This window comes from Sus scrofa, chromosome 10 (assembly GCF_054392235.1).
Source record: "Sus scrofa isolate SSC_HxYL_T2T_F1_AM1 chromosome 10, Sscrofa_HxYL_maternal_Yorkshire_Landrace_v2.0, whole genome shotgun sequence".
NCBI lineage: Eukaryota > Metazoa > Chordata > Mammalia > Artiodactyla > Suidae > Sus > Sus scrofa.
In genome coordinates, this window is record NC_139392.1 from 26,055,542 (window position 1) to 26,082,889 (window position 27,348).

At 51.0% G+C, this 27,348-nt stretch overlaps 1 protein-coding gene and 1 long non-coding RNA gene across 7 annotated transcripts in view; one reads left to right on the forward strand and one right to left on the reverse strand.

The window, feature by feature from the left end:
* The window catches only part of CAMSAP2 (calmodulin regulated spectrin associated protein family member 2), an 85,249-nt gene extending 63,658 nt beyond the window's left edge, over nt 1-21,591 (forward strand). For 4 of the 6 annotated variants that reach the window (XM_021064501.2, XM_084979407.1, XM_084979409.1 and 1 more), the window contains 10 exons: nt 539-611; nt 3,826-3,908; nt 4,189-4,258; nt 4,679-6,806; nt 10,774-10,910; nt 12,332-12,552; nt 14,556-14,628; nt 15,879-15,994; nt 17,863-17,981; nt 18,643-21,591. In XM_021064501.2, the coding sequence (XP_020920160.2) occupies nt 539-611; nt 3,826-3,908; nt 4,189-4,258; nt 4,679-6,806; nt 10,774-10,910; nt 12,332-12,552; nt 14,556-14,628; nt 15,879-15,994; nt 17,863-17,981; nt 18,643-18,948 (3,326 nt within the window). In that variant the 3' untranslated portion in view covers nt 18,949-21,591. The remainder of the gene's footprint in view (nt 1-538; nt 612-3,825; nt 3,909-4,188; nt 4,259-4,678; nt 6,807-10,773; nt 10,911-12,331; nt 12,553-14,555; nt 14,629-15,878; nt 15,995-17,862; nt 17,982-18,642) is intronic. The other 2 variants (XM_084979408.1, XM_084979410.1) reach the window with 1 other exon arrangement.
* Nucleotides 19,408-25,506, reverse strand: LOC110255657 (uncharacterized). The gene is made up of 2 exons (XR_002336269.2): nt 25,301-25,506; nt 19,408-22,414 (listed from the first exon to the last, which is right to left on the reverse strand). It is a non-coding gene; the product is annotated as an uncharacterized LOC110255657 (long non-coding RNA).
* Nucleotides 25,507-27,348: the final 1,842 nt, after the last annotated feature.

Here is a 27,348-nt window from a genome sequence, read left to right on the forward strand (position 1 = left end):
TTAGACACCCACCTGCTTTTATTTTAAATGTCTGCATCTATCTCACATTAAGCCTTTTTTTTCCCTCCCAGTCAGCCTGAATTAAGTAAGTGTATTTTCTAAGCCAGAGCACTTCAAAAAGAATTTAAAGAAAATACGTCCTTTTGAAAATTATTTAAGGCATTCCCGTTATGGCTCAGCAGGTGAAGAACTCAACATAGTGTCCGCGAGCACGCGGGTTCGATCCCTGACCTCGCTCAGTGGGTTAAGGATCCAGCGTTGCCACAGGTGTGCTGTAGGTCACAGACATAGCTCGCATCTGGTGTGGCTGTGGCTGTGGCGTACATAGGCTGGCACCTGCAGCTCCTGTTCAACCCCTAGCCCGGGAATTTCCATATGCTAAAAAGGAAAAAAAAAATTATTTAAGAAAACTAAATACACTGCAATTTCTCTGTAAGTAATAAGGAAGATTGAGAGACATTTATTGGTGGTTCAGAACTCTTGAAATAACCTGGGAAACATGCTGAGTATGTGACTCTGAGGGTTTCCTCTCTCGTAGCAGAACCTGTGGATGGTTTGCCATCGGCCCCCGTGGCGAGCACCTCCCTGGACAGCTCTGGCCTCGCACCCAGGTAATCCACAGTGTCCGTTCCACACGCTGACAAAATCAGACTTTATCCCCTTAGCGCATTCGACTTTTCATTTGGGTTTTGAACTAAGGGTTTCATTAACTTTCCCTATTAAAGCCTGTTTTTCATGTCAGCAGTGTAATCGAAATTTGCAGTGAAATGAATGTTTTATAAATAGGCTTGTATGAATCACACTGAAAAGGAAGAATATATTCTAAGTCGTCAGCCTGAAACTGATCTTCTGCTGTGTAACTTGTTTATACCTGAGATTATATAATGCTTAAAGAGAAGTAACTCTTAGGCCTCAGGGACATTTTTAAATCTTATTTGGATTTTTTAATTTTTTAATATTTTTGTAAATTTTTAAGGCGGTTTTCAATGCTGGATTTTTTTTTTTTTTTTTTTGGTGCTGGTTACTATAATTATTGAGAAATGACAATGAGATGTTTATTGTCATGTTGAATCTTTATCTAATGCCTTAGTGCCTAATATCAGGAACTGAATTGAAAACAAACATATTAGGATAACCCTGGCTTCTGAACCAGTTATGTGATAGAGACATTAACTTGTTTAAAATGTGAAAAGGGGAGTTCCCGTCGTGGCGCAGTGGTTAACGAATCCAACTAGGAACCATGAGGTTGCGGGTTCGATCCCTGCCCTTGCTCAGTGGGTTAACGATCCAGCGTTGCCGTGAGCTGTGGTGTAGGTTGCAGACGCGGCTCAGATCCTGCGTTGCTGTGTCTCTGGCGTAGGCCGGCGGCTACAGCTCTGATTTGACCCCTAGCCTGGGAACCTCCATATGCTGCGGGAGCGGCCCACAGAAATAGCAAAAAGACAAAAAAGACCAAAAAAAAAAAAAAAAAAAAAATGTGAAAAGGCAGATCCTGTGAGCAGCTTTTAATGTGAATTCATTAGAACCTAAAACATATGTTGACTCTGGACTCCCCAGTTTATCTGAATTTTTTTTTTTTTTTTTTTTTTTTTTTTTAGTGTAAAGCAGATGTATCTTGTGGGGTTTTTTAAGAAATTCAAGCAGGTCTGTTACAAAATACATTTAAAAAATCATGAATAAGAAATTGAAGGTACTTTTTGCGTGACTTCTCAGTTTAACCTAAAAATGCGACCTTGTGCTGGTGCTGTCACCTGCTCCTCTCTGCTCTGTGCTAACGGGTGGGCACAGAAGCACTACAGCTCTTACCGCCCCTGCAGGGCTTCTTAGCGCTGTGTGCGTCTGGTCTCGGAAACTTGCCTGAGGGATAGGAAAGCGCTGTCCTCCCCTCGCCCTCTGACTTACTCCTGTCGCCTCCATCAGGGCTTCTGTTGGGTAACGGGCTCCTGGACGTGCCGTGGAGGGGCCGCCCCGGGAGCCTCTCCAGCTTACCCTCCGGGAAACCTGTCTACACCCTGTCTCCTTGGCCTTCCCGGAGCTGCTTGTGTAGTGACAGCTCCATCCTTGAAAATGTAGAAGACACTTGATCGTCAAGGTCGTTAACTCTCATACTATTAAATCTTTTAAACCTCTGAAACCTGCCACTTAAAAGATGAGGTTAGGAGTTCCCATCGTGGCGCAGCGGAAATGAATCCGACTAGGAACCATGAGGTTTCAGGTTCGATCCCTGGCCTCATTCAGTGAGTTAAGGATCCGTTGTTGCCGTGAGCTGTGGTGTAGGTCGCAGACAAGGCTCGGATCCTGCATTGCTGTGGCTATGGTGTAGGTGGGCGGCTACAGCGCCGATTCAACCCCTAGCCTGGGAAGCCCCATCTGCTGCGGGTGCAGCCCTGAAAAGACTAGGTTATTCCATAATTGTTACTTCTAGGAACTGCATGGACAACCTTCCACGTCTCTGACGCTGGAACTGCCTTCAGAGCCTCTGGAACACTCGTCTCTTCTCTGCCTCTCGGAGGTCTGAGTGGCTGCCCTTTTCCCACTGTCCCAGCAGAGGGACCTGCCGCAGCCAGATGGGGATCTCAGTCCTTTCCTTGGAGGGTTGCTGTGCCATCCTCTCTTTTCTGAGTTTCCCTGTGGTCCATTTGTAGTTAGTTCTCCTTTTGTAGAATTTCTGCCCTTCCTGAGAATAATGCAGTCACATCTACAGGTGCTATTGCACTTAAACAGTGATCTTAGGAGGAGAAAAGCCAAAGGGAGCAAACAGCAAAGCAGGACGTTTCTAGCGGCTGCCCCGCACACTTGCTGTGAGCCTGTCGGGGTGACGCCACTTCCGAGTCCTCTGGATGTGGAAGGAGGGCAGTGAGCACAGTTGAGCCGTTACTTGGGGAGGGAGAACGGCGGGGACGTATGTTAATAAGCCATGTCTCTCCAGGGCCATCTTCACCGTAGACAGAGACCATGGAGAAGGGGGAGGTGATGGAGCAGCGTGGGTGCCCCTCTCCCTGTCAGTCCTCGGACGGAGCAATGGCAGGTCGGGAGGCACACAGAAGCAGACACAGCTCTGCGGGGTCTCCAGGGTGTGCTGCTTTGGGAAAGCTCATGAATTCAGCTTTCGTTGCATAGTAAGACCCCAGTATTGGGGTTTACCTCTGCAGCCCTAGTTGGCATACTCATGATCACAGGTGGCACTGCCGAGAGGTCGCTGAGAAGCCCCTGCATCCCCTCCCCATTGTAGTCCCACCCAGTGGGTGGGTTGCTTACCACGCCTGCTGCAGGACAGACTTGAAACTCAGAAAAAGAGGCTAAATTCGGGCCCAGTGTCCCCATAATTTGGAACTAGGCTCATCCCCCACATGAATTGGAATAGGGTGGGATTGAGTAGAGGAAGCGACAGGACACACAAACCCCAGCAGGCACTGGGTGCCGCTCCCTGAGCCGGGAGGCGCCAGGCTCTTACAAGGATTTATCACACCTCTGCTTTCAGAGAGACTTGGATGCCACCAAAATCTCTCCAGCTGATGACTTTCACTTCTTTAATTCTCAGTTTTTCTCTTTGTAAAGTGAAACTAATGTGCCACCTCTTACCTCGGAAGGACACTGAGCCGTTCATGAACATAGCATTTCAAACTCTCAGGCTAAGACACGAAATACCTAGACGTGTGTCATCACTGCCATTCGTTGGTTTAAACACTGTACTTCCTTCCTTTTTCTTTTCGCCTGGGATGGAGACTCAGAAGTGACAGTGTTGTTTCTGACTCCAGCCACTCTGTGGAGAATTTCTGTGAACGAGCCAGACCCCGATGACATTTTATGTACTTTGCCTTGCAGTGGGGGAGGAGCCGCGTTGACACACTGGCGCCATCCTTTGTCGTCTAGACGCTCACGTCCCCAAGCTAACCCTTCAGCCTCAGGTAGTGTATTTGAAATACCCGAGGAGAATGCCGTTTAAGTGGTCAGCTGGAAAAGGATCAGGGAATAAATGGAAATAAACAAAAATAACCCAGTGTTTTTTTTTTTTCTAAAAGGTGTTATATACACACTCAGAGGTCAATCTGTTTCTCTGGGCTTGTTTTTCTTAGCTGATCTTTATTTTTCCATATGTACCTGTCACCTTATGTGACTCTGTTAAGCTGGTATAAGCTAACGTTTTTTCCCCTGATGTCAGTGACTTTTACTTTTATGCATTTGAAGGAGGAATCCGACGGTCGTCATCCATGTCTTATGTTGATGGCTTCATAGGGACATGGCCCAAGGAGAAAAGGTAAGCAAAGGATTTCTTTTCAGTTAACCTTACATTGTGAAGAAACACTCATCCCCCGTCTCTGTCTCTCTCTGTCTCTGTCTCTTCCTTGCTGTCTCTCTCTGGCTCTGGCTCTCTGGCTCTCTCTATCTCTGTCTCTATCTCTGTCTGTCTCTGGACTCTCTCCTTTGTTGTTAGCCAAGTCACATAGACCTCTGATTAGTCCCCTCATTGGAAAAGGGCACCCTGGACAGGATGGAGAAGCCACAGGGCCCAGATGAACGGAGGGGCTGCCAGCCTGACCCTCGCCTGGGCAACAGTGTGATTACGAGAAATGGGAAGGAGAGGCGCTATCAAGTCATATGACTGTTGGCGTTCACTGATACCAGATGGTTTCTCTTCCGGGACTGATTAGGGATTTTCTCTTTAATTTTTTTTCAGATCATCAGTGCATGGAGTTTCGTTTGATATTTCCTTTGATAAGGAGAATACCGTGCAGCGGTCCACCCCAAACCGAGGAATCACGCGTTCTATCAGTAACGAAGGACTTAGTCTGAACAACAACCGTGTAGCTAAGAATGTGAGGAAAAACCTGTCCTTCAAGCCAGTAAATGGGGAGGAGGAAGCGGGAAGCATCGAGGAGGAGCTTCACCTGGGCTCTCACGGTGACCTGACGTCGTACGCGCCCCTGAACACAGACGAGCTCAACTCCAACGAGAGCGCCTGCTACCGGCTCCCAAACGGAGCCTTACAGAACCGGGTGATCCTGGACGAGTTTGGCAACCAGGTTGGCCCCCCGAGCATCGAGGAAGCCCTGCAGATCATCCACGACACCGAGAAGCCCGCCCGCACCCCCCAGCCGGGCCAGCTCGCCAACGGCTTCTTCCTGCACAGCCAGGAGCTGAGCATCCTGAACTCCAACCTCCTGCTCAGGACCAGCCCCGAAAACATGACCGACACCAAGGGGGCCTTGAGCCCCGTCACCGACACCACGGAGGTGGACACCGGCATCCACGTCCCCTCGGAGGACATTGCCGAGACCATGGACGAGGACTCGTCCCTGAGAGACTACACCGTGAGTCTGGACTCGGACGTGGACGACGGGTCCAAACTGCCCCCGGACCACGAGGCGCCGGCTGGCCAGCCCAGGGAGGCCCCGAGCCCCTGCCCCAGCCCCGCCAGCACCAGGTCCCAGCCAGGCAGCAGCACGTCCTCCGGCTCTGGCGTGAAGATGACCAGCTTCGCCGAGCAGAAGTTCCGGAAGCTGAACCACGCCGACGGGAGGAGCAGCGGCAGCAGCTCGCAGAAGACGACGCCCGAGGGCTCGGAGCTGAACATCCCGCACGTGGTGGCCTGGGCCCAGGGCCCCGAGGAGCCGAGCCCGGCACCCACCCGGGACACCACGCAGCTGCTGGCCTCGGAGATGGTGCACCTGCGCATGAAGCTGGAGGAGAAGCGGCGCGCCATCGAAGCCCAGAAGAAGAAGGTGGAGGCCGCCTTCACGCGGCAGCGGCAGAAGATGGGGAGGACGGCCTTTCTCACGGTCGTGAAGAAGAAAGGGGACGGGGCTGCCCCGCTCCGGGAGGAGGCCGCCGGCGCGGAGGACGACAAGGTGTTCACGGACCGCGCCAAGGACAGGGAGCCGCCGCAGGCGAGCGGCCAGAGGAGCAAGTCCCTGGCGGACATCAAGGAGGGCGTGGAGAGCCCCGCGGGCCGGTGGCTGCGGTCGCCAACCACGCCCGGGGACCCCGAGAGGCCGTGGGGCCTGGCCAGCCCGTCGGAGGAGCCGGCGGCCGAGGGGGAGCTGCTGGAGTACACCCGCTCCATCGAGAAGCTGAACGCCTCCCTGCACTTCCTGCAGCAGGAGATGCAGCGCCTGTCGCTGCAGCAGGAGCTGCTCATGCAGATGCGGGAGCAGCAGGCCTGGGCCGCCTCCCCGAACAAGCAGCCCCGGGACTGCAGGCCCCCCCGGCAGGCAGCCGATGCCCCCCGGCCCACCCACCCGTCCCCCCAGCCCTCCGGCAGGAAGGGCGCATCTTTCTCTGTGAAAAATCAGAGGACTCCCAGGCCCAATGACTTAAAAATCACGCCTTTGAACCGAACGCTGACGCCGCCCCGGTCGGTGGACAGCCTCCCTCGGCTCCGGAGGTTCTCGCCCAGCCAGGTCCCCATCCAGACGAGGTCCTTCGTGTGTCTGGGTGACGCAGGCGAACCTCAGGCGCAGGAGGCCAGGCCTAGGGAGGAGGCGAAGGAGGAGGGGGTGCCCACGGGGGCTGAGGGGCAGCGGGGCCGTGACCCTGAAGGCAAGGACACCCCACCTCCGCCCCCCGCGCCTCCGGAGGGCCCTGCCCCGAGCGGGGAGCAGGTGGATCAGCCCGCAGAGCCTCCTCCAAGACCTGTTCTCCCATCTGCAGCTGCTGCTCCTAAAAGCGTGAACCTGATTGAAGTTTCCCTCTCAGATCTGAAACCCCCTGAAAAGGCTGATGTATCTGTTGAAAAGTATGACGGAGAAAGTGATAAAGAACAATTTGATGATGACCAGAAAGTATGCTGTGGATTCTTTTTTAAGGTAAAACCGACTGCTTGATTCTCAGCCTCTTCATTAGTGGGTGTGTTGAGCTGACCCGCTGGCTTCTTTGGCCGGCAGTCCCTCTGCTACGGGTCCCTCTGCCGTTCGTCCTAGAGTGTCCTTGGTGTTGGCCCGTCCTCGGTGGGTGCAGCACCACAGGCATCCTGATTTCTAGAACCATCTCCTTCATCACCTTGAGATACATGCTCAAGACGTGCGGGTTTTTTCCACCCGCCTCTCTCTCTCTCACCTTCACCAAAGCCTTTTAAAAAAAACCAAGTGATTCGAATCTCTTCCAAAAGTTCCTCAGTCGCCAGTCTGTAAAAAGCTGTTCATAACTTGGCATTGCGTGTAAGTCTGTTTTAGTTTCTTCTCTTCACGTTGACCATCTTCCTTTACACTTTTGCTTTTTAAAAAAATCTTCTAGGAGTTCCCATTGTGACTAATATCCATGAGGACGCAGGTTCCATCCCTGGTCTCGCTCAGTGGGTTAAGGATCTGGCAGCATAGGTCACAGATGCGGCTCGGGTCCCGCGTGGCTGTGGCTGTGGTGTAGGCCTACCCCTAGCCTGGGACCTTCCATATGCCAGAGTGTGGCCCTAAAAAAAAAAAAAAAAAACTTCTAAAAACTGACCAGACAGAATATTGCAAAGGTGAAGCATTTAAAAATGTCCTTTTTTTTTTTTTGTCTTTAGGGCTGCACCTGCAGCGTATGGAAGTTCCCAGGTTAGGGATCTAATCAGAGCTATAGCCACCAGCCTACACCTCAACCACAGCAATGCCAGATCCAAGCCACCTCTCTGACCTACACCACTGCTCACAGCAACGCCGGATCCTTAACCCACTGAGTGAGGCCAGGGATCGAACCTAAAACCTCATGGTTCCCAGTCGGATTGTTTCTGCTGCGCCACGACAGGAACTCCTAAAAGTGTATGGTTTGTGAGTTCCCGTTGTGGTACGGTAAAAACAAATCCGACTAGTATCCATGAGGATGTGGGTTTAGTCCCTGGCCTTGATCAGTGGGTCAGGGATCCACTGTTGCCATGAGCTGTGGTGTAGGTCAGAGATGCAGCTCAGATCCTAAGTTGCTGTGGCTCTACCCCTAGCCTGGGAACTTCCACATGCCACAGGTACAGCCCTAAAAAGAAAAAAAAAAGATACTTTAAAAAAATGCCCAGTTTGGGGAGTTTCCTTCATGGCTCAGCGGAAACAAATCCAACTGGGAACTATGAGGTTGTGGGTTCAATCCGTAGCCTCGCTCAGTGGGTCAAGGATCCCACGTCACCGTGAGCTGTGGTGTAGGTCACAGACGTGGCTCAGACCTGGCGTTGCTATGGCTCTGGCATAGGCCAGCAGCAACAGCTCTGATTGGACCCCTAGCCTAGGAATCTCCATATGCTGCGGGTGCAGCCCTAAAATAAAAGGACAAAAGATAAACAAAAAAAATGTACAGTTTGGGGAGTTGCCATTAGGAGGACTCCCCAGAAGCACTGGCCAGGGTGCAGCATCTGACCCCAAGTGTCAGGATGGCATTGGGTGTAACATATATGTAAACAGCACTGCAGCCCCTTAATCAGCACCAAGCAAGAGCTCCTCTTGATGGGAATGTCTTTTTAAAATTTTTTATTTTATTGATATGTAGTTGATTTACAGTGTTGTGTTAATTTGGGTGGCAATATCTTGAAATTTATCATAGAAGTTAGAACAAGGAAAGCCCAGTAGGAGTTCCCTGGTGGCCCAGCGTTAAGGTCTCAGCATTGCCACTGCTGTGGCCCAGGTTCAGTCCCTGGCACGTGCCAGGGTGCAACCAAAAAAAAAAAAAAAAAACACCCTAATAATATTTTTAAAAATTTTGTCCTGTCATCCATTATTTTCATCTTTATATTTTTCTGTGTTTTCCAATTTATGGTTTTTTATAATCAGAAGCATGTGTGTATGTGTGGTACTCACACGTTTCTTTTTTCTCTTCAGTGACTAAAATAGATCCGCTTCTGATCCTGACTAGCCCACAGTTTGGAGTATAGGTAGAAAAGACAGCACTGGAGGGTGACAGTTTATAATTTCAGATTTTATGTGGACGTCTCCAGGCCAGGGATCAAATCCAAGCCGCCGCTGTGACCATGCCAGGCCCTTCACCCACTGCACCACAGCGGACACTCCTAATTCAGATTTAAACGAACAGCTCTGTTGGATTGAAAACTCACAGATACTGAGGTAGTTTTACCTTGGATCATTAAGTGTTGGAAATGGGTAACTTCCTTTGAAGTTAGCCGTAGAGAGGTGGCCCCGTAGGCTCTTTTAACGTTTAGCAATTTGAATGTGAGTTGTGTTTTGTCTCCTCTTAACCATGTAAAACCTTTTTTTTTTTTGGTTTTTGGTTTTTGTCTTTTTAGGTCCACACCTGCAGCACACGGAGGATCCCAGGCTAGGGGTCGAATTGGAGCTGTTGCTGCCAGCCTACACCACAGCCACAGCAACGCCAGATCCAAGCCGCATCTGTGACCTACACCACAGCACACGGCAAAACTTCTATTTTTAATAGGATACTGCTGTAGACACTAACAGACGGGTTTCATTTCGGGGGCCCTTGCCCCACCTGCTCCTGCAGAGGAAGGAGAACAGAGGGCGCCTCCCCCCCATGAGTGTTAAAGGGCCCGTCCCCCCAGCATCATTCTCTTCCCCTCTGTTCTCACCCCCCGGGGCCCCCTCGCCTGGTTGGGATAGCTCAGGGGTGCCCTGCCCGTCTCTGGGGTGCATCCGGTGTCCACACCACCCCTCAGGACAGCTGTTCCAGGGCCTTGGCCCCTGGGGTGTCTAGATGAAGCCACAGGCTAATCCTGGGCTGGCCCCCACCTGGACTGCTGTGTTAGCTGCTCTGTGGGACTGATGTCAGGCCCCGCCGGGGTCGCCCCCCACCCCCCCACTCCCCTGCGTGCTCCTGGCAGCGCTGGTGACCCAGAGCTTTGCGCTGTTGTTGGTTCCCTTTGGCTGTGGGATCTCTTACTAGACCGAGAGCTCCTAGAGTCCCTGCGTCTTTGACCACCGTAAAGGGCCTGGCGACTCGCAGAGCGTGCAGGTCGTATCGTTCACCATGAAGCGTGGACGCTTCAATCGACTGTCTGGGCAGCATCTTCCGACCATCTCCACTCAGAGTCCGTCTGTGTCTGGGCTTATGTGCAAAGCCCCTGGCCTGTGCATCTTCCCATGTGACAGGCGATGGATAAGAGCTGCCTGATCCTTCTGCTATTTCAGCACCTGTGAGGCCCGACACCACGCTGTGAATCAGGCACCCGCACCCAGGGCAGCGTGTGGGTTAAGCCTTACGAGGCGTCATTACGACAGGGACCTCCTTCTGCAGGGGGTACTCTCCTGACTTCTGGGCCCAGGAGGCCTGCAGGTCCCCGCTGAGCTCTGGGCTAGGGGTTCAGGTAGGCCCGCCTGCTCTTCGGAGGAGACACCTCAGTACAGACCAAGCACACTAACAATTTTTTAAAAATCACGCGGCGATAGTTCCTTTTATACGGTAGAACTTTGGGTAGCTAACTTTTTTTGGGTGCTTTTGAGTTTTCTATTGCAAGCATGTATTTTAAATACATGTTTAAATGCAGTTTTGAAAATTATGGGGAAACTCTCCGCATTATAAATTATTCATTAGGGTCCAAAAAACTTTGTCTTTTTTCCCCCTTTTGTTTTGTTCTTTGCTAATTTCCTAGGTAGTGAAAACATGTAATTAAAGACGTTTCGTGTCCTTCGTTACTTGATCCAAAGCATTCCCACTCTAATTCATTTCTTCCTCGTAATTTCTGGAACACGTGGTAGGATTGGAATAAGGTGGGTTTGGAATAAGGTTGGACAGACAGCTTGGATTTTGAGTTGTAAGAGTAACCGCCAAGTGTGGCCAAACAGTTGAAGACGAGAATACTGGTACTTGCAACGATTCATCTTTCTCAATGAAATTCATTCTTAGGATGATCAAAAAGCAGAAAATGATATGGCAATGAAGCGAGCAGCTTTGTTGGAGAAACGATTAAGAAGAGAAAAGGAGACTCAGCTTCGGAAACAGCAGCTGGAGGCGGAGATGGAGCATAAGAAAGAGGAGACCAGGTGAGACATTGCCTTCAGGTGGCTCTAGGCACTGCTGACACGGGAGCACGTCTGTGGACCGTGGTTAAGACCCAGCGGTTTCTCATTTGCTTTTATTTTTTCCTTTTTGGCCGATTCTGCATCATATGAGAGTTCCTTAACCCCCTGAGCCACCAGGGAACTCGCTCATTAACCCTCTTAGTACCAGATTTTGAGAGACATGTGCAGTATATGGAGACAACTGAATTCTGATTTGGGCTGCTTTTTAGAAGTTAATTTATCTTCCCGAAGTCTACCTGAGATATACATATACATATATATACACACACACACACACACACATACGTATATATATATATATATTTTTTTTTTGTCTTTTAGGGCCACACCAACAGCATATGAAGGTTCCCAGGCTAGGGGTCGAATAGGAGCTGTAGCCACTGGCCTACGCCAGAGCCACAGGAACACCAGATCCGAGCCGCATCTGCAACCTGCACCACAGCTCATGGCAACGCCAGATCCTTAACCCACTAAGTGAGGCCAGGGATTGAACCCGCAACCTCATGGGTCCTAGTCGGATTGGTTAACCACTGCACCACAACGGGAACTCCTGATTGCATATCTTTATCCTAAGTTTGAGGCATCTTAAAGTTCTCCAGAAGCATTAACTTTTTTTTTTTTGGTCTTTTTTAGGCTGCACGCTTGGCATATGGAGGTTCCCAGGCTAGGGGTCGAATCGGAGCTGTAGCCGCCAGCCTACACCACAGCCACAGCAACACCAGGTCCAAGCCTCATCTTTGACTTAGACCACAGCTCACAGCAACGCTGGATCCTTAACCCACTGAGAGAGGCTTGGGATTGAACCTACATTGTCACGGATGCTAGTCAGGTTCTTAACCCACTGAACCACAAAGGGAACTCCCAGAAACATTAACTTAAGATAACACCCCTGGGTTTTACACACCCGCACACTCTCACACTTTTTAAAGTAGTTCTTTGATTTATTAATGATGTGTTTAAGTAACCTACATTAATTATCTTCAGTACAGTTTGAAAGGAACCATTTTTTCCTCAGGAGCTGAGGTCTCTCCAGCATCTCTTGTCTTTGTTGTGCAGAGGAAGAAATCTAACAGGGAGTTCCCGTCATGGCGCAGTGGTTAACGAATCTGACTAGGAACCATGAGGTTGTGGGTTCGGTCCCTGCCCTTGCTCAGTGGGTTAAGGATCCGGCGTTGCCGTGAGCTGTGGTGTAGGTTGTAGACGCAGCTCGGATCCCACGTTGCTATGGCTGTGGTGTAGGCTGGTGGCTACAGCTCCGATTAGACCCCTAGCCTGGGAATCTCCATATGCCGTGGGAGTGGCCCAAGAAATAGCAAAAAAAAAAGACAAAAAAAAAAAAAAAAAGAAAGAAACGAAAGAAATCTAACGGCTTGGTCTCCTAGGCGGAAAACCGAGGAAGAGCGTCAGAAGAAGGAGGATGAGAGGGCGCGCAGGGAGTTCATCAGGCAGGAGTACATGAGGCGGAAGCAGCTGAAACTCATGGAAGACATGGACACGGTGCTCAGACCCCGTCCTCAGGCGGCAAAGCAGAAGAGGCAGCGCCCCAAGTCTGTCCACAGAGACCACATCGAGTCCCCCAAGACCCCCAGCAAGGGTCCTCCAGGTAACAGCCCGTCCTGAAGAGTCTGCTCATAGGAAACACCAGGCTGGGCGGCGGTGATGACCCTGGGGCTGTGGAACCCTAGACAGGCACCGTGGGAGCGAGTGGAAAACCGGGAGGAGCAGCGAGTGTCTTTCAGCAGACTGTTAGGTGCGCGTGCGTCTGTTCAGCAGACCCAGTGCAAACGCCAGAAACTCCAATTGAGATACTAGCCCAGGAGTTCTCAGCGGAAACAAATCCTACTAGGAACCATGAGGTTGCAGATTCGATCCCCGGCCTTGCTCAGTGGGTTAAGGATCTGGCGTGGCTGTGGCTGTGGTGTAGGCCAGCAGCTGTAGCTCCGATTAGACCTTTTAGCCTGGGAGCCTCCATATGTCGCAGGTACAGCCCTAAAAAAAAAAGACCGAATAAATAAATACTAACCTGTTGGGGAGCTCTGCCCTCAGGCAGAATCTGCCTGATGATTAACTGCCTTTTCGGTTCTGGTGAAGTAGAGGAGAATGTACAAGAAACCATGTGGTGAGGAGGTCAGGGGTTCATGAGTTAAGAGAGAAATGGTCAGAAATCCAAATTTATAATTTCCGGAATCGAGAAAATATATCTTTTTTCTAAATTCAACATGCATACTCTTTTTTTTTTTAATATTTAGTTTATCAAAACCAAACACCATAAAATTTTAGAGAATTCCCATAGATATTCTAAAACTGAAGTAAAACAGTGTAACATTGACGGTCGAAGGAGAACTCCCCCCCGCAGACATAGAAAACAAACTTACAGCGACCAGAGGGACAGGAGGGAGGGGTAACTTTACACCCTACTGTGCATAAAATACATAAACGACAAGGATCTGTTATATAGCACAGGGACTATGTTATAATAACCTGTAGGGGAAAGAATCTGCAGAAGAAAAAAATGTATATATATAGATATGTATCTCTCTGAGCTACTTTGCTGTATTCCTGAAATTCGTATGAATCAGTTCAATTGATACGAATTTCAGGAATACAGCAAAGTGGTTCATTCAGTTAAATAAAGCGACCTGCGCCTTTTCTAGCCAGTTAAGTTTTTTGATACCCAGTAGTGGCTGAAATTAAATTATTTTTCCATCCAGGAATGCGATGTTCCTGAATATGTTCTATTGTTTTTGCTAATTTCTTTGCGGATTTTCTCTTTGTTAATTTGGCCCCTTATAATCGCTGTATCATGTCTTGCATGGCTCCATTGTTTCTGGCCTAAGCCCTCACAGCAATTAGGTTTATCGTTTCTTCCTCTCCGTCCCGTTCTATTGCGCTATAATCGGCATCCAGCACCACAGATTTAAGGTGTGCAGGGTCCTGGTGGGACCCACGCACGTCGCAAGGTGATGACCACAGGAAATGCACCGACCATCCGTCACCTCGTAGAGACGCAGGATTAGAGGAGAAGAGCATGTCTTTCCTTGTGGTGGGAACTCTTAGGACTTCCTTGCCCAGCACCTCTCCCGGTGACGCACACGGTGTCACCTGGACGTCACGGTCTTCGAGCTGGAAGCCGGACCCTCCTTGGGCCTCCCCCACCTCTGCTGACCACCAGGCTGGCGTCTCTCTACGTTTGTTTGTTGGAGTCGAATTGACCTGCAGCGCTGTGTTAGTTCCCGACACACAGCGTGGTGGTTCGTGTGCTCTTTGTGTGCATCTCAGAAATGACCAGCCTTAGCCTAGTTACAACCTGTCACTGGGCAAAGACGTTGCGTAGTTACGAGCGTGGTCTCCACGCCGTGCTTCTCCTCCCGGAAACTTCCCTCGCTTATTTCCTCACTTCTCCGCAGTAGCTTCCTTGCTAATTGTAAGTAAACGGTGCCTGTGTGCAGCAAGCCTGTGTTGAAAGGGTTCAGAAGGGAGAAGAGACACCGCCAGCCCAGGCGCCACGTGCCGGTGTTCCCTAAAGAACAGACCCTTGTCCGGTTGCTCCTTTAAAATGCGTGACTTTGTTTTCATTCAGGATGACGACTTTATCGTGTTTTTCAGTCTCTAGCCTTTCCCTGGCTTCGCTGAACACGGGCGATAACGAGAGCATGCAGTCTGGCAAGGGGACCCCGAGGTGAGTCCCAGCACCCGCTTGTCCCAGGAGACAGTGAGTCAGAGTCTCGAAGCTGTGTGAGTGTTGCTGGCTGGGTTTCTGTTAAAGGAAATTCACATATAAAGAGGTCTGGAGTTCCCGTCATGGCTCAGCAGAAACGAATCTGACTAGCATCCGGGAGGACTCAGGTTCCATCCTCTCGCAGCGGGTTAAGGATCCGGCACTGCTGTGGCTGTGGTGTAGGCCAGTGGTTACAGCTCCGATTCAGCCCCTAGCCTGGAAATCTCCATATGCCGCAGGTGTGGCCCTAAGAGGAAAAAAAAAGAGAGACATAAAGAGGTCTGTTCATCTTTTGGTGTTTTTTATCTTTTAGAATTTTAGAATTGTGACATCGATAAGACATTAACCGTAACCGTGTATCAGCCCTTGCTGACGTGGTTGTGATAAAGCCATGGTAGAAACAGAAATGCCTTATCTGTATAATCCTGCCGGCCTCTCTGGTTTTTCCCCACCAAATATAAAGAGGTCTTTCCCTATTAAAATAATTCCAAAGTAAGTTGCTTATGACTTAGGAAAGATCTTTTTTTGGCATGTTTGCTCTTCCTTTCTCCAGGAAATACATTAGAAGAAAAATTCAGTATGTCATTATCATAAACTGTATCATACGATATTATACTATCTTATTTTGCACTCTAATACCCATATAAAGAAAGGACATTTCTAGTGACAGCCCTCAGCTCTGAGCTGTAATCTTTTGTTTGTTTGTTTTCGCTTTTTTAGGGCCTCACCTGCGGCATTTGGAGGTTCCCAGGCTAGGGGTCTCATCGGAGCTGTAGCTCCTGGCCTACACCACAGCCACAGCAACTCGGGATCCAAGCCGCATCTGCGACCTACACCACAGTTCATGGCAACGCCAGATCCTTAACCCACTGAGTGAGGCCAGGGATCGAACCTGCAACTTCATGGATCCTAGTCAGGTTCACTAACCACTGAGCCATGAAGGGAACTCCACTGGGCTGTAATCTTTGTGTTACCATCCTGTTGCATTAATTGCCAGTTGTCACGTGGCAAGACATTCATTCGGTCATTCAGCCGATATTAATGAAGCGGTGGCTGCGTCTGGGCACTTGGCCCGTGTCGCTGTGAACAAGCAGATGACCACCGTCTTTCGGTCTGCGAGCCTCGTGGCTGATTGGTTGGCGCTCAGTGTACGCTCCAACCCCCAGCGGCTTCCCCTGGTGGAGACCTAACATTGTGTCATCTGATCCTAGGTCAGAGTCTGTGGAAGGCTTCCTCTCTCCAAGCCGCTGTGGGAGCCGGAACGGAGAGAAGGACTGGGAGAACGCGTCGACCACCTCCTCGGTGGCTTCGGGCACAGAGTACACGGGTCAGTGCCTGTGCCTCCTGGGGGAGCCGGGTGACCCGGCTGAGGATAGACGCGGGCTGTGCTTGTGGCCTGGTCTGAACGCAGGAGGCCGAGCAGAAACAGCAGCTCAGGCGGTGCCTTTCGGTGATGTGGTTCCACCTGGGCAGGGAGTGGTTTGTCCCCGATGAATTAGATGTTTCCAGAAAGCACTTACACCTCGTGCCCTCTCCTTCTCACGTAAAAATGCTGGTCATTGTCATCATTTGGGTGTGAAGTTTTGGAGAGGGCCCCTCAGCTGTACGTGGGTCCCAAGTCCGAGGGGGGTCAGGGGTGGGGGGGCACGAACACACCAGGTCCTTTCTGGAATAGCGAGTTTTGTTGGGAACAGCACATCTCGAAGAAGCATGGAGAGGCCCTGAGAGATGAGGGGACGCCCCGGGCCTGGGGGCACCCGGCCTCACCGATCCTGCCAGGCGCTCTTCTGTGTGAGGAGATAAAAGCAGGTAGACTAGAATGGAGGGAAGAAGGCTTTTAGGAAGTGAAGCCGGGAGGAGGAGGTGAGCGGAGGTGAGCAACTGAGGGGTGCAGAGGGCCACCAAGGCTGGGACCCCTGAAGGCCCAAGGAGGTGGAGCTCGCTCTCTGTGAGTCTTCTTCCTCCCTATTTTGTGGCTTTTTTTTTTTTTTTTTTTTTTTTTTTGGCTCTTTAGAGCCACTTGGGTGGCACATGGAGGTTCCCAGGCTAGGGGCCGACTCAGAGCTGCAGCTGCTGGCCTACACCACAACCATAGCAACGCCGGATCCTTAACCCACTGAGCGGGGCCAGGGATCGAACCCGCATCCTCATGGATGTTAGCTCTGTTTCCACGGAGCCACAGTGGGAACTCCCGCTATTCTGTGGCTTTTAATACAGCCTCTGTCCACCAGCCCAACAACCTTTTAGGTCAGGGTCCAGCTGCGTTTGCTGGCCACTGTGCTGAACCACAAGCTGCAAGGTTGCAGTGCTCCTGGACCAGCTCGGCCCGGCTTTCAGATGACTATTCAATTTGGGAGAATCCTGTGAGCTGCAGAACTACGGGTAGCTGGGAGTCATTTATACCACAGAAACACTACACTCAGGGTTCAGCTTTCTCCCTGAAGAACTGGTTTCTGGGCACACCTCTCAGGGCTCCCGGGCGGAGTTGAGTTAGCGTGCAGCAGGAGGGGGCTTGCAAGGTGCGAGGCCCTTGGCAGGTGTCCCAGGAAAGGGGCACAGAATGAGGAAAGAGACAGAGGCAGGGAAGAAGGAAAAGGTGAAGCCTCTTCTTATCTTTGAAAGGCTTAACTTGCTCTTGGTCCCATTCTGCTTTAAGCTCACCCATAACCTTCCAGCCCTGGGAAGGAAGTTGAGGGCGTGACAGTGACAGCGGTGCCTGGCCCCAGCACCCCCTCCAGGGTGGCCTCCAGGGCCACTCAGCTCCCTCCAGGTTCTGACTGCAGATCAGAGGCCTGTGGGCACAGTGAGTGGTTTCCTTTCACAGCGGTTCACTGGCAGGGGACCAGGTGCATCATCAAAACAGGATGGTTTCCGGAGTTCCCATCGTGGCTCAGTGGTTAACAAATCCGACTAGGAACCATGAGGTTGCAGGTTCAATCCCTGGCCTCACTCAGTGGGTTAAGGATCCGGCGTTGCCGTGAGCTGTGGTGTAGGTTGCAGATGCAGCTCGTATCCTGCATTGCTGTGGCTGTGGCGTAGGCCGGCGGCTGCAGCTCCAATGAGACCCCTAGCCTGGGAACCTCCATATGCCACGGGTGTGGCCCTAAAAAGGCAAAAAAAGAAAGAAAGAAAGAAACAGCAGGGTTTCTGACTCGGGAGTGTTACTTGCATGACGATATGACGTTCTGTCCATAGGACCAAAGCTCTACAAAGAACCCAGTGCGAAGTCCAATAAGCACATCATTCAGAATGCTTTAGCCCATTGCTGTTTGGCTGGGAAAGTCAACGAAGGTCAGAAGAAGAAAATACTGGAGGTGAGCGCGTTTGTATGAAAGCTGCTTTTGGGAACGCGGGAAAGTTGCAGGAGTCCTTAAAGACGCAGCGCAGACTTAAATAATAACATACGCTTGCAGATCACATAACCCGCCGGTGTCAGGTGACGCTCTCTCGCAAAGGAGGTCATCCCTGCCTGGTGGTTAGTGGTCGAGACAGTTTCCTAAGACCAGGATTGAGCAGATCCTTCAGGTCTTTTTTTAAGTTCCTCCAGGATTATAATGTCCACACTGAGCCACCGGGAACCTCAGTGGCAAGGCGTTGGCACACCCTTTCCATCCCGGTGCGCCGTGCTTGTGTGATGTGCATCTCATTTTAATTATGAAGAATGTATGTATATATTAGGAGTTCCCACTGTGGTGCAGTGGGTTAAGAATCGGACCACAGCAGGGGTCACTGTGGAGGTGTGGGTTCAATCCTGGCCCGGTGCGTGGGATTAAAGGATCTCTGTGGTGTGGGTCAGATTCAGTCCCTGGCCCGGGAACTTCCATACGCCGTAGGTGCAGACATAAAGAAAAAAACATTATATTTTGAATGACATGTCATAAAGTTGACCGAGAAACGTGTTACCAGTTGTGTAAGCTGTAATCAGCACCACGTCCAGGGCTTCTCAGTGTTTCATTTTTGTTTCTTATCCTAAAGGAAATGGAGAAGTCAGATGCCAACAATTTCCTGATCTTGTTCCGGGACTCAGGCTGCCAGTTCAGGTCTTTGTATACTTACTGCCCAGAAACTGAAGAAATTAATAAGCTGACTGGGATAGGCCCCAAATCCATCACGAAAAAGATGATCGAGGGGCTTTACAAGTATAATTCTGACCGGAAACAGTTTAGCCACATACCTGCTAAAACATTATCCGCCAGCGTCGATGCCATCACCATCCACAGCCACCTGTGGCAGAGCAAGAGGCCCGTGACGCCCAAGAAACTGCTCCCCACCAAAGCCTAGGCGCCGCCGCGGGGAGGGACCTGCTTCAGAACACTCGCCGTGAATTTGCACTTCATCTTTCCTGCCTGTAGAAAACCTTTCTAGTTGCCAACAGACTTGTACCATTGAAACTGGACACCCGGCTCCGTTGTCATGACAACTGGAATGTGGCGTCCCTGTGGAGCGCGGCGGGCACCCCAGAGGGGGCCGAGGGCCAGCGGGGAGGCACGTCTGCCCGGCTCTGGACCCGCTGATGCTCCGACTTCTCGTGGACACTACTTGGACTGAGGGTTGAAATACGGCTACGATGACGGATGATGTGTTTTTCTTGTTGCCTTTTGTTTGTTTGTTTGTTTGTTTATTTTTATTTTAACTTTTTAACATACATGCTTGTCTTCAGGTGGTTTACTTTGCTATTTTTCTCCCCGGGGGCTTGTTCCAAGACACCTTTGTGTTTTTGTTTCCTGTGGTGATCATGAGAGTAGGAAGTGGGCCTCAGGCAGAGGCAGCTCCGTCTTCCTGACGATGCTGAGAACACTAGTGTTTCATTGTACAGGGACCCGTCGGGTTTTAATGGTGTTAGAGCCTTTGCCGGAGTTCCTCTGCTAAGTATTAACGACCGTGTATTTATTATCCCCTCAAGTGTTAAGGTTCCTCTGTGGGTGAAAGGAGGCGTTGTGAAGAGCTGCTATAGGTTTGCTTATTAAACCATACGAGCTGAACCAAGAAGACACTTCAAAGAGGGTGCTGATCAAATCAGTGCTGTTTTGACACCACTTCTGGCCAACTCAGAATAATTTAGATTGTTCTCTTAACAAAAAAGGCTTTCTGTCTCTTTTGAATAATGTCACTTTATAAGCTGGCAGAAGTGAATGACACTTTGAGCGGAGTCTTTGAATCGGAAGATCTCAGACTTCCTGCCACAAGTTCTCAAGAGGTCTTTACATTATATTTATAACGGATAGCAAAATTATATTTAGAATTTTTAAACATGTACAAAGGGCTACATTTTAATTTTAAAATAGCTTCACATTATTTTACTTAAATATTGAGTTCCTCTTCTTTTTTTATCCTTTTCAAGTGGGACCGCTTAGATTAAGTACACACTTGAAATCTTCTCTCCAGGAGTGATCGGTGTTCCTTGAACGATGTGTACCAGAGGGTTAGTTGGGGAAAAACTTCATTCTCAGGAAAAGACTTGAATGATCATGTGACCCTGTTATGTTTCAGTGTTGTGACAACTGTGTAAACTTAGAGGGAAAGACAGTATTATGTCATATCAGAGATGCGTCGTTTGTTTTCTTTCGCGGGAAGTAGAGACTAAAATATATACATTTCTCTAACCGAGTTGTTTAGAGAAAGACCTAATATCTCATATGATGTATTTACTTATTTTAAAAAAAAAGTAGGAATGAGATGTCCCTCCGCTGTACTTTTCTGTCATTAAAAGGCCTTTTAGGCATCAGTGTGTCTGGGTTACCCACCTTCTCTCAAATGCTGTCAATATTTTACTGTAATTTATGTTCTTATATTTATGTATATTTGTTAAAACTGTAAAAAAAAATTTTTTTTTTTTTACAGATTTTTCTCCAGTACCTGTGCAAGATACATGTGTAGCTCCAAATGATTTGTGATCCTACTGTTTGCATGTAAGAGATCAGGATGTGTAACTCTCCTATTTTAAGTGTATCCACACTGTGTATAGAATCTAAAGACCCCACCTGGGCGGTGCGCGCGCGTCTCGCCTTTCGGGCCACCGTCGCTGTCACGGTTGGAGGAAATGGTGATGGAACACAGGCTTCGCTTGCCCGACGAAGAACCGTACGTGACTCTAATCCAAACGTGGTAACTAACAATCAGAATTAACAAGCAGTGGACGTTCCTCAGTTTGTTCTTTTCAACCCATCAAGTCTTCCCCCCCCCCAAAGCACTCTTCTTTGCGGTTTCCTGGCCATTACTTTTTTTTTTTTTTTAATTGGATGCAAGACAACAGAGGAACCGAGTAAAACCAGACAGGACCCCCCCCCCCTTGTTCCTCAAGTCACGTGTGTCCAAAGGCGAACGTCCTTAAATGTCTAAAGGTGGACTGTGACTATTGCCACAATAGTTCAAGGCTGTCGGTATAATATTTTGCTTTATTCCTGCAGAAGGACTAGGGATGTATTTCTTGAAGTCTGCAGATTTTTTTTAAAAAAATTATGTTTGGGAAATTATGTAAATGAAAATTATGCTCTTTCATGAAGTCTGGAGCTTTTTTCATCCACCTTCCTGAAACACACTGGTGCTTCTCATCCCTGGAGGTCAGAGTATTAGGGGTCATTTTTTCCGTTTGTTTGCCAAATATCTGTCCTGGTCACCAGTGCGGCCCGTCAGAGTTTGCTGTCTGATGCAGCTTTGGAAAGCTTTTCCTTCCTCTCGGCTTTTCAGTTTTGTTCGAGAATGACTGTTACAGTTTTTATTTGGCTGTTTCAAGCCAGATCCAGCTTTTTCAGTGTGGTTTCATGGACACTCTGGGCGATGTCCAGCGTATGGTTTGCTTACCGGCCACTCCAGAGCATTGCTTACCGGTTTTTTAAGATGCTATGCTGTAAAATACCGTCAGATTTGCTATTTCCTGGTACCGTGTGGTGGTTCCCCTTTCATGAATAAAAGCATGGCACCAAATGATTCCTTTTCTGTTTCTTGAAGAAAATAGAGTTTGAGTGATGTTATTTGTGTGGTTGTCCTACCTCTTTACCTCTGTTGAAGTTGAACAATTCAATATTCCCAAGAGTCAAGACATCACCGGAATCCTGACTGAGGCGGTGTTAAAAAGCCTGAAGCTTCTGTGTCCGGCTCAGACGGTCTGCGTGATGGCGTTCAAATGCTTGTGCTCATCTTACGTTAACTTTGTCCTTGTCGCTTCACTCTCTTTCGGTGAATTAGTCGTTGAAGGGCAGCAGGAGGAAGCCTCCCTGCCTTTGGAGTTGATGGGAGCCACCTCCGACCTGCTTTCTGTCAGTTTCACTTTGATTTTGCTGATGTTCCCCATTCAGACGAGAGAAGTTGAAAAAGCAAAAATCTAAAAAGTTTACCACCACCCCCAAAGTCTTCCTACCTAATTCTGTACCCGAAGAAGTCTCTGCAGTTGCGGCCCTGTGACGGGAGCGTGCAGCACAGGGCAGAACAGTAAAGGAAACCGCTGTCGGGCTGTGACCCTGGGCCGGGCGTTGCACAGACACCTGTGCGGTGAGCTGGCGGTTCTGTCATCCCTTCGAAGTCACGGATGCTTGAAAGACAGTCTCCTTAAAATGGCAGGTCTGCTCTTAGACAAATGAGAAGTTACTTACATCTGTCATTGAGGGTCTCTGCCAGCTGCCGTCACACGGGGTCTAGAGTCTCTGCATCACCTGCTCTTGGCACCCGGGGCCCATGGGCCTCCCGCACCTCCGACAGGCTTGTTTCGTGCTTACCATCCCTGCAGTGTCCGTGACTACCACCTCCACCCCTGGGTATGTCAGAAAGAAAGAAAAAAAACATATTTTACTTTCCATTGGGGAGGATAAAGGAAATTAAATGTTTTAAGACCCACTGAGGTTTTCCTTTTTTTTTTTTTTTTTTTGTCTTTTTGCCTTTTTTTCTAGGGCCACTCCTGAGGCATATGGAGATTCCCCGGCTAGGGGTCTAATTGGAGCCGTAGCCACTGGCCTATGCCAGAGCCACAGCAACGCGAGATCCGAGCCGCGTCTGCAACCTACACCACAGCTCACGGCAACGCCCGATCCTTAACCCACTGAGCAAGGGTGGGGACCGAACCTGCAACCTCAGGGTTCCTAGTCAGATTCGTTAACCACTGAGCCACAACGGAAACTCCAGGTTTTTTTTTTTTTTTTAATGCTGGAGGCAGAGCCACCGTGGCCCCTCAGCCGCTGAGGTATTTCATCCTGCTCCAACTTATCTGGATCTGCTCCTTCGGGGGCTGCGACCCTCCCCCTCCATCCCCCCTGCTGAAGGGGGGGACAGGTCACAGGCTCCAGGACCAGACGTCAGTGACTGCTCTCAGCTGCAGGGGTCCTGGCCCCACCCACTTATTCACCCTTGCGGGTGCGCATGTCTGAACAAGGGACCTGCTGTCATGTTACCTCGTGATGTAAGAGGCTCTGATGGGCTTTCTGTGACGAGGCGAGCCCTTTACAGACCAGGGTGATGGGGTGAGTGACTGCATCGGGGACACAGAGCTGAAAGGGGCAGTGGCACAGCTGGAGTGGCAAGCCTACAGGTTGCAGGTCCCTTCCCGGTGCCACCGGCCCCGGGTCCCGCCGCTGAAGTTGCTGTGGGATGAAGTCTGACAGCTGTGCTGGCGGACAGCACGTTCGCCGAGGGAAAATAGCACTTGCCGTCGAAGTGGAGTTCCTTCTCGCCTGATTCTCTACCCACACGGCAGCAGCAGCTAAAACCAGGCTGGCCTGCTCCCAGGATCCACAGGATGAGCAGTGGAGGGATTGCAGGTGTGCTGGGAAGAAACTGATCCTGCTAATAACTAATTAACAGTCGCTGGGCGCGAGGCTCTTACTGCTGACTGTCCCTCGGGGAACTGCTATCCAGAGGCGGTGCGGTTAGAGTTTTAAGACAATGGATGGAGCCTCTGCTATGATGAGGTGAGGACTGAAAGTCCTGGGCAGGAAACCGCTTTTATTCGCTGAGCATGTTGTATAAAAGCCGACTCCATAGGGAACAGAAGACTCTCTTAGGTTATCAGCCAGGACCTTAGGTTATCCTCAGACCTGGGTTGTGAGCTGCAGAGACGCCCTTTGGCCTTAGAGCCTGCTTGCCGATCACAGCAGTTCAGCAAGGGCGCTGTGTGTAACTGCCTCCTTTTGACTCCGAGCCAGAGGCGGCTGCTCCGTGGCGCATCCACCAGACGTGGAGGTGCAGTGCAGGGTGTGCGGGGGGCACTTTGGGGGTTTATGCTTGGACTCCTTAGCCTACACTGGGCTCCACACAGCGGTGGTCAGCTACTGTGCCAAGCGGGTCTGTGCAGGCAGGCACCCAGATTCGGACCCAGCTCAGTCTGGTTTGTCCTGGGCCACCCCCACTTTCCTGCTGCTTGTGAGCCCAATGTGGCTTTCCTGGCCTGACCCCCTCTGGTTCTCTCTCTCTCTCTCTCTCTCACACACACACACACACACACACACACACACACACACACACACACACGCAGTTCCCCGGGCCCCAGGGCACCTGCCGATCACGGCCACTTCCCAGTGCCTTCCTGCCTCTCCGGGCCCTGTCCTTCCCCCAAGTTGGGGCCCTGTCTTGAGGCTCCGCTGCCCTTCAGGGCCTCCAACCCTGAAGGCCTCCGACGGACCTGTGCGTCTCACCACGATTCCCACCTTTACCTGGATGTTCACAGCCACCCTCAGCTAAGCTGCCCAGAGACCAGCTCCCTCCCGACAAGCCTCCTCCTTCCTCATCCAACCCAGACTCCCCGTCATACAGCCCCCCCCCCCACCCGGCCTCCAGGTCCCTCGCACTCTCTGTCTCTGTCTCTCTCAAGTTCCCCATGCAGGGCCACATCCCCCCCAGGCACCATGGCCCGGTGAATGTGGGGGCGAATGTGGGGACGGGCAGCTGTGAGCGGGGCTCACTTACTTCACGGCTCCTGGGTTTTTCTTTGAGGTGCAAGGTCAGGGTGGAGGGGAGGCGGGGGTGGGGGGGGGTAACCTCTGCACTGGGGCCTCTGAAGGACTTCCGCAGCTTTTCATGTGCCCCCATGCCCCCTCTTCTCGCGAGGGCCCCTGTGTGCTGCCCTCCCCCCGGGGCAGGACACGGCAGTGACTGATGCTAAAACCCATTCTCTCTGATTACTTGGGGGCTTTCCTGTCTTAGGCTATCTGACAGATGTGGCCTCTGCAGGGTGAGGGTGTGAGGGGCAGGATGGGGGGGCGTGGGCAAGGGTGGTGGGGTGGGAAGGGCAGGGTAGGGGGAAGGACTCGGGAAGAGTATGAGGAGGGGGGAAGGGCGGGGGTTGGGGAAGGAGGGCATGGTCAGGTAGAAGGGGGGGGAATGGCCAGATGGGGGGTAGGAAGGGCAGGGTTGGGGGAAGGGCAGGATTAGGGGGGAAGGGCAGGATTGGGGAGGAGGACAGGTGGGGGAAGGGCAGGATTGGAGAAGGACAGGGCAGGGGAAAGGGCAGGATGGGGGTAGGGCTGGGTTGGGGGAAGGGCATGGTCAGGTGGAAAGGGGGAGGTGGGCAGGATGGGGGGAGGGCAGGGTCGGGGGAAGGGCAGGATGGGGGGGCGGGAAGGGCAGGGTTGCAGCACCAAGAGGGCCTGCTCCCCCCACCCCCGAATTCCTGCTGCAAATAACCAGCCCCCCCCCCCCCCGGCCCCACCTTGCACAGCGGCTTTCTGTGAAGTCACTGAAAACGCATGGCAGGTCCACTTGAGCCGCTTGTATGGGCAGAGCAGTCAGTACGAAGGGAGCTGTGACTTCCTTTCCAAACGGAGGGACTTCCCTTGTCGGCCAGGTCTCTGACCTGTCTGTCTTCCCCTGCGACGATGGTGGCCTGGCCGTGGGAGTCTCGCTTTCCTTGAAAGCGGCCCTCTTCCCCTCCCCCACCCGGAGTGCCCTGTGAGGGCGCAGCCCTGAGCCGGTTCACAACTGCCAGGATCTCACTCTGAGTCACCGCGGTGCAGGCGGGACGCTGATGCCCTCTCCCAGCCGCCGGATTTAGTCCTGAAACCCTCTGCTCGGCCCTGGCATCCAGGGTGGGGCCCCCTCCCTGATGTCTGCCTGCCCCTTGGGTGGAGAGGCTGCAGGCAGGGAGGGGGGCTGCTGCCTGCCTCCCCCGACACCTATCTCCACCCCGCCCATGCACATGCATGCACATGCCCATGCACACATACACACATGCACACGGTAGGCTCAGGTGTGTGGTCTGAGAAGCCCACCCTGGTACCAGCCAGCCAGTCACTGAGTAAAACCGGGGGCTCCCTGATGCCAGCTCCCCATCATCCAGAGCCTGGGGACAGCGGGCAGAGGACTCAGTGGCCACCCGTTAACCCCCATGGATGCCCCTGCCTGTGCCTTGCCCCCCCCCTCCCCCCCGTCAGCATCTGCAGCAGAAGCCCCCTGATCCAGGCCCAGGGACCTGCAGTGACCAAGTCTAGGAGATGCCAGATGGCCAGGACCTCTTGGTGGTTCCCAGAGCCCCTCCAAACCATCACCCACCACCCACTATGTGCAAAGGAGCCAGTGGGGGAGGGGCACTGGAGCCCTGCTCAGACCCCACAGGGAGTGGGGGGGCCCTTCCCCAGTGCTCTCTCTAAACCCACTCGCCCTAAGATGTGGGAACCAGAGCCCAGCAGTGCCCGATGGTCAGGTCACAAAGCTGACGTGGAGGCCAGACTCTCACACAACCATCTGACCCCTTTGCTCACTGGCCAGAAGCGGGTACATTATGAATTCAACATCAGTACACTGTGGGGTGTTTTAAAAAATGTTTTTTAATTTAATGATGTTGAGAAAGTTCGACAGAAATCTGGAGGAAAAAAGATTACACTCTAGGGAGTTGCTATCGTGGCTTAGCAGTAATGAACCCAACTAGTATCCGTGAGGAAGTGGGTTCCATCCCTGGCCTCACTCAGTGGGTTAAGGATCTGGCATTGCCATGAGCTGTGGTGTAGATCACAGATGCAGCGCAGATCCCGTGTTGCTATAGCTGTGGCTGTGGTGTAGACTGGTGGCTACGGCTCTGAATGGACCCCTAGCCTGGGAACCTCCATATGCCTTGAGTATGGCCCTAAAAAGACAAGAAAAAAATTTTTTTAATAAATAAATAAAAAGATTACACTCTAGGTGGATTTAAAAGGAGGATACAGAATTTTAACAAGAATAGAATTGGATGTTTTTAGAAAGAAGAAAGTAACATTCTAAACCCTGAAACTTGCTAGGACCAACAAATTTGACTATGAAAATGTAAAACCAAAAATTAAAAATAGCTAGAAGAGTGGAAAAATATTTGAAGCAATTGTGACAAGGATGAATCGTTCATACAAATTAATAAGAAATATAAAATAGGAGTTCCCGTCGTGGCTCAGCAAACCCGACTAGCATCCATGAGGACTCGGGTTCGATCCCTGGCCTCACTCAGTGGGTTAAGGATCCAGCATTGCTGTGGGCTGCGGTGTAGGTCGCAGACAGCTCAGATCCCACGTTGCTGTGGCTGTGGTGTAGGCCAGCGGCTACAGCTCCAATTAGACCCCTAGCCTGGGAATGTCCATATGCTGTGGGTGAGGCCCTAAAAGACAAAAAGACAAAAAAAAAAAAAAAGAAATATAAAATAATAGCTCAATATCTGAAGGCTATATTAATTAGGCAGTTTACATAAGAGGAATTACATTTGGAAAGATTTCCGATCTTACTGTTTTCAAGGAAATG